This window comes from Phaethon lepturus, unplaced genomic scaffold (genome assembly GCF_000687285.1).
Source record: "Phaethon lepturus isolate BGI_N335 unplaced genomic scaffold, ASM68728v1 scaffold18199, whole genome shotgun sequence".
NCBI lineage: Eukaryota > Metazoa > Chordata > Aves > Phaethontiformes > Phaethontidae > Phaethon > Phaethon lepturus.
The window spans coordinates 18,172-30,601 of record NW_010565720.1 but is presented as its reverse complement, the minus strand read 5'-3'; the positions used below and the strand labels follow the sequence as shown (position 1 = coordinate 30,601).

General features: G+C 36.0%; 1 protein-coding gene across 1 annotated transcript in view; it reads left to right on the top strand.

The window, feature by feature from the left end:
• Nucleotides 1–3,199: 3,199 nt before the first annotated feature.
• Nucleotides 3,200–12,430, top strand: part of MARCH5 (membrane-associated ring finger (C3HC4) 5) — a 12,577-nt gene continuing 3,346 nt past the window's right edge. Inside the window, exons 1-4 of the mRNA XM_010295271.1 lie at nucleotides 3,200–3,223; nucleotides 4,114–4,118; nucleotides 4,819–5,021; nucleotides 10,094–10,224. Of these exons, the coding sequence (XP_010293573.1) occupies nucleotides 3,200–3,223; nucleotides 4,114–4,118; nucleotides 4,819–5,021; nucleotides 10,094–10,224 (363 nt within the window). The remainder of the gene's footprint in view (nucleotides 3,224–4,113; nucleotides 4,119–4,818; nucleotides 5,022–10,093; nucleotides 10,225–12,430) is intronic.

Here is a 12,430-nt window from a genome sequence, read left to right as displayed (position 1 = left end):
CCTGCTGCTTTAAGGGAAAGCGGTGTGCTTTATGATGTGGGAGAAATACAAAAAAGTTTTCTGAAAGAGATTTCTTACGTTTTATGAAGGATCTGTAATGAGAGGGGAAAATGCTTTTTAGCTCATGGCTCTAAAGCATGTTGTGCATATTAAATTTGCATTTCCCATGGTAAGGGTTAGGTCCTGCTAAAAGTCTTGTAAGAATTTTCTTTTCTCAGAGGTTTTTTGGTTTTGCTTGCCATTCATACGTGTGTGTTGCTGATAATCGGGGAAAAAATTCCAAGACTTTTTGCATTCTCTCTTGCAGAACTGAGTATTTGAAACCAGCCCATAAAGCAGCTGTGCTGTCCCAGTCTCACAAGTCCTCTTCTGTTAAGTGTTGTAGACACGAGGGTTTCTTCTGGGCTTATGGGGCATTTAAGATTTCTGCAAAGTTTTTACAAGTGTATATATAATTGACTTATTGCTTCCAAGTTACTTTTTTGTATTGCTTACACAGTCATGCCTGCTTGAAAACAAAACATGGTGAATTCAGCTGTCACAGACTGAGGCAGATTTGATTTAAATAACATGAATAACATTATTTAAATAACATGCTTCTGCCAAGAAAGGTCAGACCAGATGATCCTTGAGGTCCCTTCCAGCCTGGTACTCTAGGATTCTATGAACTAGATCCTGTTCCCTCTCCCATCAAAGACTGGTTTGGAGAAAAGTAACCTTTAGAAGGAATATAACTCAATGTAAAGGAAAGCAGTCTGCCTCTAGGTATGTCGATAGGTACAGGAGAGTGGCTTGCTTACTAATTAGAAACTTGTGGTTTGGAGAAACATGTTTTTAGGCAGGCCTTAGAGATCCTACACTCCAAGTGTTATGTAACTAGTCTTTAATACAACTTTCTTTCCGTCCACTTTGTTCTTAACATATGCAAATGTCCTGAAAAGACTTAGTCTTTGGTAGAGGAAAAAACAGATGCAGCAAATGAGTTATTCTTGGAGTCAGAATAGAATTTTTGAGACTGGAGAGTTTTAGATGCTGGGAAGCTGAATCTAAAAAGCATTTGTAATGCTACATTCAAAGATGAAATAAGAAAGGTCAGACCATTCATATTGGCATGTTTCATATTGGCATGTTTTTTGTGTATGTTTTGATTTTTTTTTTTTTTAAGCTGAGGAAGTGTGGAAAAATACATTAGTGTTATTGATTTGGCTCTGTAGAAAGTCATCAAGGAAAAAGGTTTGAGTTTCTATCTGAAACAATGCTTTGTTCTCCCTTGTCAGCCTTTTCTATTTCAGGTTATCTGAGTAGCAACCTGATTCAGTGGTAAGAATCAAGGTCATATTTTATTCAGTGCAAGAAAATGGAAAATCTGGCAAGAGCCAAGATACTTGTTTTGAAATGGTTTTATTTAGCCCTTTCTGCTACAGCTGCTGTCAATGGAAAGAGATAAAGCTGATGACAGAATACAAGGAATTTACTGTTCATTATTCATGACTTGCTAAAGGTTTAAGTCTGTAAAGGATTTTGTTATTCTTGTCATGGGTGTTTCAGGTTTTCAGATATGACTGCCTGGCAAGAAATTGGATGAAGCAACTAAAGAAAAGATGCATGTTTTTCTAGACTGATTAACCTTAGCAGAAAACTTGCATGGAATTTAATCTACTGAGTATTCATGGGCAAATTCACTAGTTAAAATTGTAGTGTAGTAAGATTATGTTCATGCTTAAATATGTCATTATTTGAATAAACTGTAGAATTCTGTGGTGTGGTGACATCTGACCTTACTGGCACCCACAGACCTAAGTAGCTCTATTGTGAAGCCTTTAGTTTAAAAACAAAAATCTAAATTACTGATTTAGAGCAGTTGTGGACCTAAATAGGATGTGGAATGAATGAGTGAACATTTACCTTTAATGCAGCAAAAAACTGTCCAAGAGGAACAATAATCAGCAGTGTTGTATTGTATTGTTTTTACAGTAAATTTGAGGTTTATTGGTGTAAATAGAAAATTAATAAATATTGCAAGAACTTGCGTTCCTTAAGAACTCCTTGATATCAAGTGCAATGATCAAAATATCTGCTGTGCTTTGTAATACTTTGAAATCATTGTGATGGTCTCAGCATTTTCATCTAGATTCTTACTAACTTGTTGCTTGGCTGTCCTTCCTCCTGCTTAGGAAGGTTAATGTGTTCTTTAAATTAGGACCACTATAGGTGCATATTGGGAGCATGAAGGTGAAAAGAGGGATGGTATTACAGGAGTGCATAACATGGCAATTCAGATTTAAACAGATGGTGTGGGGAAGGACAGAAAGAAGCAGTGAGACTTTGCTTTTGCCTTCCCCTTAAGAGGAATGGAAGAAATTGCAGTTCTCATTAAAGATGTCAGGTCTTCCAACTGAACAGTCATCTTGAATGGAAACTGATGCTGTTCTAGTTTTAGACCACCAGTGTTAAGAATTTACATCTGTACCTACTATAATATGCTCTGTACTTAAAACTGGACATACGGACATGACAGTTACATTTGTTTTACCTATTGTTCAATATTAAATTGCTTTACCTGCAGTCCTCCCTGGAATCTGCATCTCAAATTGTGCTACCTTTCACAAGTATGCCAGTAGTAAGTTGCTACAGGATACGTTCTGCTCTTTTACACTCGCAACCTAATTTCAGTGTACTTCCACTGCTATAAATCAGAAAAAGATTCAATGCTTCAAAAGAACCCCTTGCAAATATTTTACAGGCACAGTTACTCCTATAAACAAAACATGGTTATTCTTCTGTGGAATAACATTTTCACTTTACAAATAGAATGCTATCCAAAATAGTGAGGTCTTTAAAGGAAGCCGTTAGACAACAATATTTTTTCATTACTTCAAGTTTGAGCCTGACAAAATTCAAGTTTCTCATCGTAGATTTTTTTCTTTCCTTTTTCCTCATAGAGGTTTTAAAAACAAAATGTAAACAGGTTGGGGGTTTTGTTTTTATGTGACATACTACGAAGAAAGTAGTGATCTCTTAAAAGAATTGCTGTATTCTTGTTGCTTTGAAAGTAGCGCTAGTTTAAGTTGGCACTCTAGTTGAGAGATTTGCCCTTGCTGTGCATATAATTCCCTTCCAAATTTTGTCTAACAAACTTTAGTTAGTTACAAGGGTTGGGGTTTGTTGTTGTTGTTGGACGGGTGCGAAGACCTTCAGTATGTATATGTTCAAGTATAAATTTGTCAAATATGTTTTCTGACAACTATTTAGCACTGATTTCCATAAGAGAGAATATTACAATCTAGCAAAATTACTAGAGTTGGAGGGCACTTCTAAACTGTAATTTCTCCTCCCAAATGCTAACAAAGGTTAGAGATGGGATGCAGAAAGGGCAGGCTGAAACAAAAATATGAAAGGGAGAGGGAATAAAGGTGAGGAGTAGTTGAGAAGCTGAAACAACAAAACAAATTGATTGAAGAATTTAAAAGGCTAGGAAGAAGGTTTATAACTGACAACAAATGGTAGGGGAGGGAGAGAAAAAGCATCATGAACGATCGTAACATCCCTACAAAGCAACTACCATTATGATTCTTGAGTCTTAACATTATTTTGTTTAGTAGTGCCAGACCATTTCTCAGCTTCTTACTACCTCAATTATTGTCTGTTAGTGGTTACACATAAGAAGCCTTTTACTGTTTCATCTTAATGATGTTACTCAGATTTTTAAGAGAACAAAACTTTGTCTCTGCAAAGCTTCAGTTACTGCATGATGCCTAACTAGATCTTGTCTTGGTAGTTAAATTATAGGGATGCTGCTGTCGTACACTTTTATAAAGGTTTATCTATGATTGCAATGGCTTGTGTAAAATATTTATTTTTTAAAAATACATTGAACCAGATTATATTTGTAGTAAGATCCTTACTTTGTTAGATTCTGGTTTATTGTCTAAACTTTAAGATCTTCAGTGTGGGAATTCACAAATAAACTGTATTCTTGGATCAACATACCTGATATTTTCCTATTTTAGTTCCATATTTTACTTTCTCTTGCAAGTTGTAAGGCATCCAAGCATCTAGCCTAGATCATCTGATCAGGTATCTGGGAATTACTAGGACGTGTGTTGTCTTCAGGTCAGGTTACATAGCATGTCAGTCTTGTGTTTTCTCCTTACAGAATTAATATCTTTAAATTTTATGTATCCAGATAATTCTTCAGTGTAGAAACTTCCTCCTCTAGTGGTACAATAGTATTCTTGAAGTACTTTAACTCAATTTATATTACACAAAATCCATTTAGCTGAATGAAGTCCTTTATCTTTTTGAAAAGAGGGTATGAATTGAATGTAATTGTTTACAGTTTTTGTGATGCATTGTATCACTTGTGTTGTTTTGTCGTTTAAGTGGATTGGAGTTAGCTTCCCAAGTAACAGACTACTGTATTGATCTTACATGTTTAATATTGAAAACTTACCAAAATGTCTGTTCTAGAAGGAGATGATAATACATTTTTAGAATATATGGATTTTTTCATATGGTGAATTATTCGGAGATTGAACTACAGTCTCAATGCTTTTTAATTCATAAATTATCTAAAAGTTAAATTAGTAATTCAGAATTTATTAAAAGCAGTTGTTTAGCTGTCTGTAATAGTATGTTAATATCAGAACAAGACTGTGGTAGAACGTACTTACATTTTTGGTGGTTAAGAATGAAAGCAGCAAGCATAATCTCTAGATGTATATTTTCTAAAACTACATGATTTCGCATGTTGAAGTTTATTTTAAGCATGTAAAAGTAGCAAAAAAATATATTCTTTTTTCCTTCCTGTAATTACAGAAGCTGCTGGGTTTGTTTTGCTACCGATGAGGACGATCGGACAGCAGAGTGGGTGAGGCCTTGCAGGTGCAGGGGCTCTACGAAATGGGTTCATCAGACTTGTCTACAGCGCTGGGTGGATGAAAAGCAAAGAGGAAACAGTACGGCTAGAGTTGCTTGTCCTCAGTGCAATGCAGAATATTTAATAGTATTTCCAAAGCTAGGTAAGAAATGTATAACTTCAATTTTGAACATAGTATAGTGGGTTGTTTCTTTATGTTGCTCCTACTTTTTTGTTTCCTTTTTTTGTTCTCAGAGCATCAATTCTGTTGAAAACCTCTCTATTCCTTTTTCCAGACAGAAATAAATAACTTTATATTCTGCTTACATCCTATTTGGTGGCTTAGTTAAATACCTTCTGAAAATTTTGGCTGTATTCCACTTAGGTGTATTGGTAAGTCTTGCAAGTGATTGACCTATAATTAATTCATGGTTAATGTAAATTTTTTTTTTTTATTGAGCAGAGGGTGACTTCGTTCAGCAATTGCCACATATTAACACATAAACACATTCATTTTTTTCTCAGCTTGTGGTAAAACTGTTATCAAAGGAAACTCAGAGGAAAGAACCGTACTGAGCAACCTGTTACATTACCTGAAAAACATTTTTACTTTGCTTGGGAGGTATTCCCAAGTCAACATTGCCCTATATTCAAGAGGCAGAATATCTGTGGTTGCTGGGCACTGCTCTAGCTCTGTTTGTCAAGGTGAAAGAAAAACGTTGAAGATGGCCTTCCAGAGTCTACTTACTTGAGTAGCCGAGTAGGACACGGCACAATATGTTGTATATACTTAAATTAGCAGTGGTTGCTGTTACTTCAGCCCTCATTTACCCATAGGTTCTATGGGGTATATTAAGTCAGGCAAGAAAATGAAATGTTGCCATGGAAACTTAAATTTTGTTTAAAAGTAAAGCTGCTTGTTAAAGAAATGCTGATACAATGTCTGAGTACAGGCATTTAGAGCATTTTAAAGAAGAAATTTTTTTTAAAGTATTTTATTTCTGTTGAAACAGCTGAAAATAACTTGCACTGTCAGTTCTTTGGGACAGGACCTCTTTTCTGTTAGTATAAGGGCTGACAAAATTAAGGTCTGAAGGGAAATTTATATGGGTGATGACATGTATCTCCATGATAGAACACTGAGTAATGGGAAAGAAAACATGGACTAGTGTATTGTTGATATTCAAGAAAACATAAACCAGCATGAATCTTGTGACCAAGTTATTCATGTATCAACCACAATTCATGTTTTCTTTAAGGATAAGGTAGAGAGGAATCCTAATCTCCATCATAAAGAAGTCATCAAATGGTAACATTTAGTATTGGGGTTGGGGGGGGCGGGGGGATGGTTTGATGTCTGGACAATTAAAATGTACCACTGAACTTGAAGCTGTTTAAAATTCTTATTTGTATCTTGAATGATGAAATTGTAACATGAGCTGCATTTACATTTTATTTGGGCAAAGGGAAAAAGGGGAAGCGGTTATAGTTTGGAGAGGATACACATACATCAACAAGAAATGAGACAGTCTTGCCCTCTTGTAACTCTTTCTAGTAATCCAAAACTGTTATACTACAACTCAACTGTAAATCACTCAAGGTAACGCCAGACAGAGTTAGGACAGTAAGATGTTTTCATGCAGTCTTGCCAGTAGCCCTGTCTGCTGCAGCAGGTATCTTTTGAAGATGTTACCCATCATACCATTCAAGAAACTTAAATCGCTTGAGCAGGGAAGAAGTAACAACTCAAGTTTCCCTGCGGTATCATAGTTCAGAAACTTACTTCTCTAATTTAGTGCTGGAAAATTTTTTCTAAAAACAAATTTCTGTGAAAGAGCATTCCCTATCACAACTTCTTTTATTTATGATTATAGTTTTGAAGTAATATCAAATTGAGGAGACATCAAAGAGGATCTTTATTAAGTAACAGTAGGTGTCCTTTTCATGTATTTACCAATTCAAAACAATGCCCCCAGTGATGTATCTTCTTAAAATTATAATTCCATTTCAAATTTGATAGTGCGTATCAGTTTTAGAGATTGGTAGTAACTATGTTCTTACTAGCTGTTTTTCTCTTTTCTGAGAACTTTTTTTATTAAATAGGAAAATATTATTGACACTTTGAAAGTAACTAAAGTATCTTTTAGATAATTATTTCAGTTTAATAAATAGAAAACAGACTTTGGCAGAAGAAGCTCTGTTAAAGCATTATAGTTTTTACAAAATGAAAAATATTTTTGTATTTTGTATTTCCTTTTCTAATTTGTATGCCCATCATATTTAATTTCCTGCTTCTTCCTTAATACCATCTCAAAAGAAACAGTTACACTTGTCTTCCTTCCTTACTACTTCCTTCCTTAAAGAGCTTATTAAATCCTTAAGGGGCTAATTGTTCAATAATATTTTTTTAAATGGTTTTTCTAGTCTTTTCTCAAGATTCTATACCTAATTCTGAGGCTTGCTCCTCCTAATGATTAGTATCAGTAGGTGCAGTTTGTTTGTACTTCTAGTGTTAGACTTCTGCTGTTGCCCTGTCACCCTGACAAGACATATAAGGCAAGCTTCAGTGCTTTGTGTTGCCCTTTAGGACTCACCAAATATAATGGTGTGGGGTTTTTTTAAGTCTCTTGTCTTCACCTTCTTCAAACAAATACAAGTTTTCAAAAATGGTACAACTAAACAACTTTTTCAGAAACTGTGGGAAACAGTCAAGATGTGTACCTTGCTGTGTATTTAGTACTTGCAGTTATGACCTTGTTGCTACATTCAGCACATCAGTAAGATATCCCAGCACTTTCTTAAGTCTATCCTGGAAAGTTGAACATAATACAGTTGAACTGTGTGTTCCAATTCTTTGTATTTTGAGTAGAGTGTTCCTTCTTCAGAAACCTTTTAATTTTGGTACCTAATCAATAATAGGATGTTTAACTTGAGAATAAATTAACTCTATACTTGTCAACTACTTACGGACTAATTTACACTAGTTGGTGTACTTGAAGCAGAGTGCTGGTGAGTTGTTTACTGTCTTACAAGCCACATAGGAAGATGCTTCCTGCCCTTACAATTAGAGCTTATTACCAAAACAAAGAATGTATGCTGTACTAGAGATGTATGCAAAGGTAACCAATTTGAACTACTTTAGTAGGCTAAGAACTTGAGGCTGCAGCAGAGCTAGAGTAGAGAGTACATTAAGCAATATTCTGCCCAAGTTGCTTAGGACTGCCCACTAGTCTCATACATAACTTGGCAATCTTTACAATGACTTCTGTCAAGACTGCAAATAAGATAAATGGTTTAAATTGCAACTCTTCTGTATGGTATTCACACATGTACCTGTGCGTGGAAAAAAAGAAAGTTGCCATCATTCTACATGGCGTCTGGATGCTACCACTGCACAAATAGTATGGAAAATCCCACCCTGTTCTTTAACAAAAAAAAAAAAAAAAGAGGAGGGGAACCACCCACCACAAAACAGATGTGTTTTGAGAGCACTTTACAAGAATAACGATGCTGATGAAGCATGACAATGAATGAGTTCAATTAGATGTTCCTGTTCCTTGTTTTCATTGGCTGACTTGAACTGAGTAGAACTGGTTGTTTTGAAAGCATTCACGCTAGAGCTGTTTTCTTGAAAGAGAAGTAAGTCATGAAACAGGAGTCACAATTTTGTCAGCATGGCAGACAGAAATAAACTTTCTGCAGACTTTTTTTGATGTGAATTTCAAATCTTGCTTGTATGTTTAAATGCACAGCTTCTCATTCATTTGGTATAAATATGACAGTTCAGAGAGAGACTTTTGGGGAACAGGGTGGTAAGTTATCACCACCCTAAAAAATTAAGAATATAAAATTGTTATATACTAGAAGTATTCAAGCTAAGAACTGAACTGCAAGTGATTTTTCCGTATTTGGAGAATGCCAAATACAATACCTTTACTTCTAGGAAGGTAGAAAAGAAAAAATCCTTGGCACCTAATCTTCTCAGTTCTGTGCAAGGTCAGAACAAGTTTCGATTAATTGGAGGTTAGGAAGAAAATGGCATACAGCTCAGGATTGATGTACAAAACAGAGCATGCTAACTAGCCTGGCAGTTCATCTAGTGGAAGTCCTGTACATCTAGTATATCAGGACTTCAATAACTCATTTAATGCCATTGCTCAAGAGATCACCCCTTCCTTACTCCCCACTCCCCCCCCCCCCAAAAAAAGAAAAATTAGGAAGTAGTAAAAGCATTACAGGCTGGAGTGGGTAAACCTTGATGAGAGACATGGAACATTAGTTCCTTGAAGAATGCCTATAGGCTGGTTTTGAGAATAACTTTAATATTTTCACTGGTTTGGGTAGGAAAATGTAGCAGGGAGCTCCCAAGAACTATTCATGCATATGAGCTGGAGGAGGACAGTCTGTATGAAGAATTTGCTGACAAATACAAAAGTAATGTGGAATCTGGTCGTGGAGATGACATTCTTCGCTTCCATACATACATTTTGGATTTCAACTTCTGACTTGCTTTTCTGGTGCTCTTGCAGTCTCTCAAAGGAAAGATGCAAGCATCTTCTTTACCTCACCAAAGTTGGTCAGGGTAATGTCTTGCTCTGTGTAAGTCTGGAAAGTGTAACTGTCCATAGAACAATGAAACTCTGTTCATGTGTTGTCAAAGGCACTAAATAACCTGAATAGGAGGGTTTTTTCCTCCAACGTTTGAGAGGTGGTTCTCTAAAAATACTGAATGCAGCCTCTTCCTGCAGAAGTAATCTTTCCTATTGACTGTGCTGCTTTCTACTGTAGAGCAGGATAGTTTAGTGACAGAATTGTCAGGTGAAAAATAAGCGCATGAAGTACCTTACAACTAATTAGTATTTCTTCCTTTTGAAAATGAAAATACCTAACAAAAAAACATTAATCCTAAAATGGTTTCTGCAACAGAACAATTCTGAGTCAACACAGAGAAAGGAAGCTAGTCAACTTTAGTAAGTAAATTAGTCAGTACTCTAACCAGTATATTAATCTTGCAGAAAGATGTTGCAGTGAATGAAATGGTGGGTAGAAATAAGTTACAAGTTTAGCCTAGTAGCTTTTTAATTTTCTCATTTAAACAGCATGTGTGGGATGTCAAACTTCTATTTTGCCAAGTTCATTCTTTCTTATCAGTGATAGATGCTGAGAGCTTTCTTTAGTATCCTTAGATATATATATATGTATGTATCTTGAAACCTTACTTTTCCTTTATCATAGGTCCAGTTGTTTACGTTTTGGATCTTGCAGATCGACTGATCTCAAAGGCATGTCCATTTGCTGCAGCTGGGATAATGGTGGGCTCTATATACTGGACAGCTGTTACATATGGAGCTGTGACGGTGATGCAGGTACACATGTATTCCTTCTTCTTATCAGCATTGAAAGCAAGTCTTCTAAAGAAAAAGTCAATTAATTAAGCCAAGCTCTCCTTGGCTTAAAACATGCTTTAGCTGCTTTCAGCACTTCCAGTGTAGTTAACAAGTGAATTGAAGATGGGTGGATAGAAAGCTTTTCACTTTTAGCTGATCATACTGTATAAAGCCAAGTATGCCTGTTCAAATGTGGTTCACTCTGCAACTAACAAAATTCACTACTACTGCAGCTGGCTGCTCTTTGTATGGCAGGCTGTAAACCCACTTCTATTCTTACAGAAAAGGTGCCATTACCACCTAACTACTAATAATGGGTAGTCTAATTCTTCAGAAGAGACATGAGACTAATCTCTTCTTTTAGCTGCAGAAGTATTTTGCTGGTAACATTCAAAGAGTTGAGACACGGTGAATTTTTCAGTCTTACCACTTTTTTTAATGGCATAAAGGAAAATGCATGCTATGAATGGTGCAATTCATTCATAAACAACATGCAAAACACTGCAAATCAATGTTATGTTCTTTTAATTACTTCAGACTGTATGGTTAGTTGAAAGGGGGGAAAAAAATACTGTTCTGTTCTTGTGAACTTGCTACGTAAATATAAAAATAACGTTGACAGGTGGTAGACTATTAACTATGGAAAGACTTGTACATACTGTCCTAGTTCAACTATAAGACAAGGCTTTTCATAGAGTATACAACTAGAAGGACATTTGTACTATTTTAGTTGATGCCTATATCAAGCCCATAACCTGTGTTTTGCCTGAAAGCACAAAAGTATTTCTGATACTAATTCAGTTGTAGATAGAGTTAATAAATCTGTATGCTACTAAGTATTCCTCTACACAATTATAATTTTAAATATATTACCTGGTCCTTATTCATGTAAGTCATATGGGACTACTTCTTTCTTGAATTGTGTAGTACTGCCCTAGAGTTCTACAAGTCACTCCATGTCAAGATCGTGTGGTGTTTTGGTTCTGTTTGTACATGATCTCATAGCAGAAATGTGTATGACAACCACTTGAAGTGGAGCCCAAATGCGTTGATGCGGTTTTCCTGGTACTAGTGTGGCCAGGGTCAAGTGGCTGCATCAGTGGTGTATAATGACTTTCAATACTTCCTCCATTCCAGTGGATGGCTCTCTCTATTACAGAATGGTACACTTAGGAATTTCCTCATCTGATATTTTGTTCCTGTTGTGGCCCTTATAGGAACCATTGAGGAACCGTAGGAACATTGCAACCATCTGTAATACTACAACTAGACTTTGTGAAATGTACCAGTCCTCCTCATCTCCTTGCTCACTGCTACACTGAGCCTTTTTCTGTAGTAACTTACATGACCCTTTTAGCTTCTCTACAACTACATAACCAAATGGAAAGATAAATGCTCCTTTCTGTTGGTTTTTTGCTTTTGAAATGAAGATCTGTCTAAACATTAGTTCAGACAGGTGGTTAAATCTCAGATATGAAGAATTAGCTATCTTCTCAGACTTAATGTTTTTTGATCATATGGATGGCATGCTGGGTAAGAGAGTAATTTATGTTTGCTTATAATAGAGATTAAACTGGGAGTGGAGGGAAGCTGTTCAACTTCTTTTGCCGCCCCAAATTTGCTAAGTTTAGTAGAACTTGTTTCCTGGTGCATTTCAGACTCCTTTCCTTCAGTTGAAGGGCCAGAGAGAAGCACAAAAACTACTTTTAAAGGTTAAGCTTTAGATGGAGAAAAATAAATACAGAATTGACATTGTGACTCCAGTGGTAGCTAGGTCAGTAACAAATCATATGGGGTTACTGAAAACAGTGAGAAATAGTAATCTAAAGCGGAAAAGACAAGATACTGTGGCTTTTTTGGTGGACAAGGACTATAAGGAGAAAAAGGATAGCATCAGACATCACAATTTGAGTGGAAGAGAGTGAAGCTGGAAGACAAATGCTGAATATTTTGTGAAGGAATAGTCTTTTGGCAGCAACAGTATTGGTGATTTTTAGGGGCTGCGGTATATAACACAACTTCCTGTTCTAGAAGAGTAAAATGGAATGGTTTTCAAAGCAAGGCTAAAAAGTACAGTTTTCTTGCTTCTTCCCTGTGTCCCACCGATTCTACAAGTACTGCTTTTTTAAAATTTTTGCCATTGTTGCATGTTCTTAATTCTAAGTTTTGTGCAACTGCAAATTTG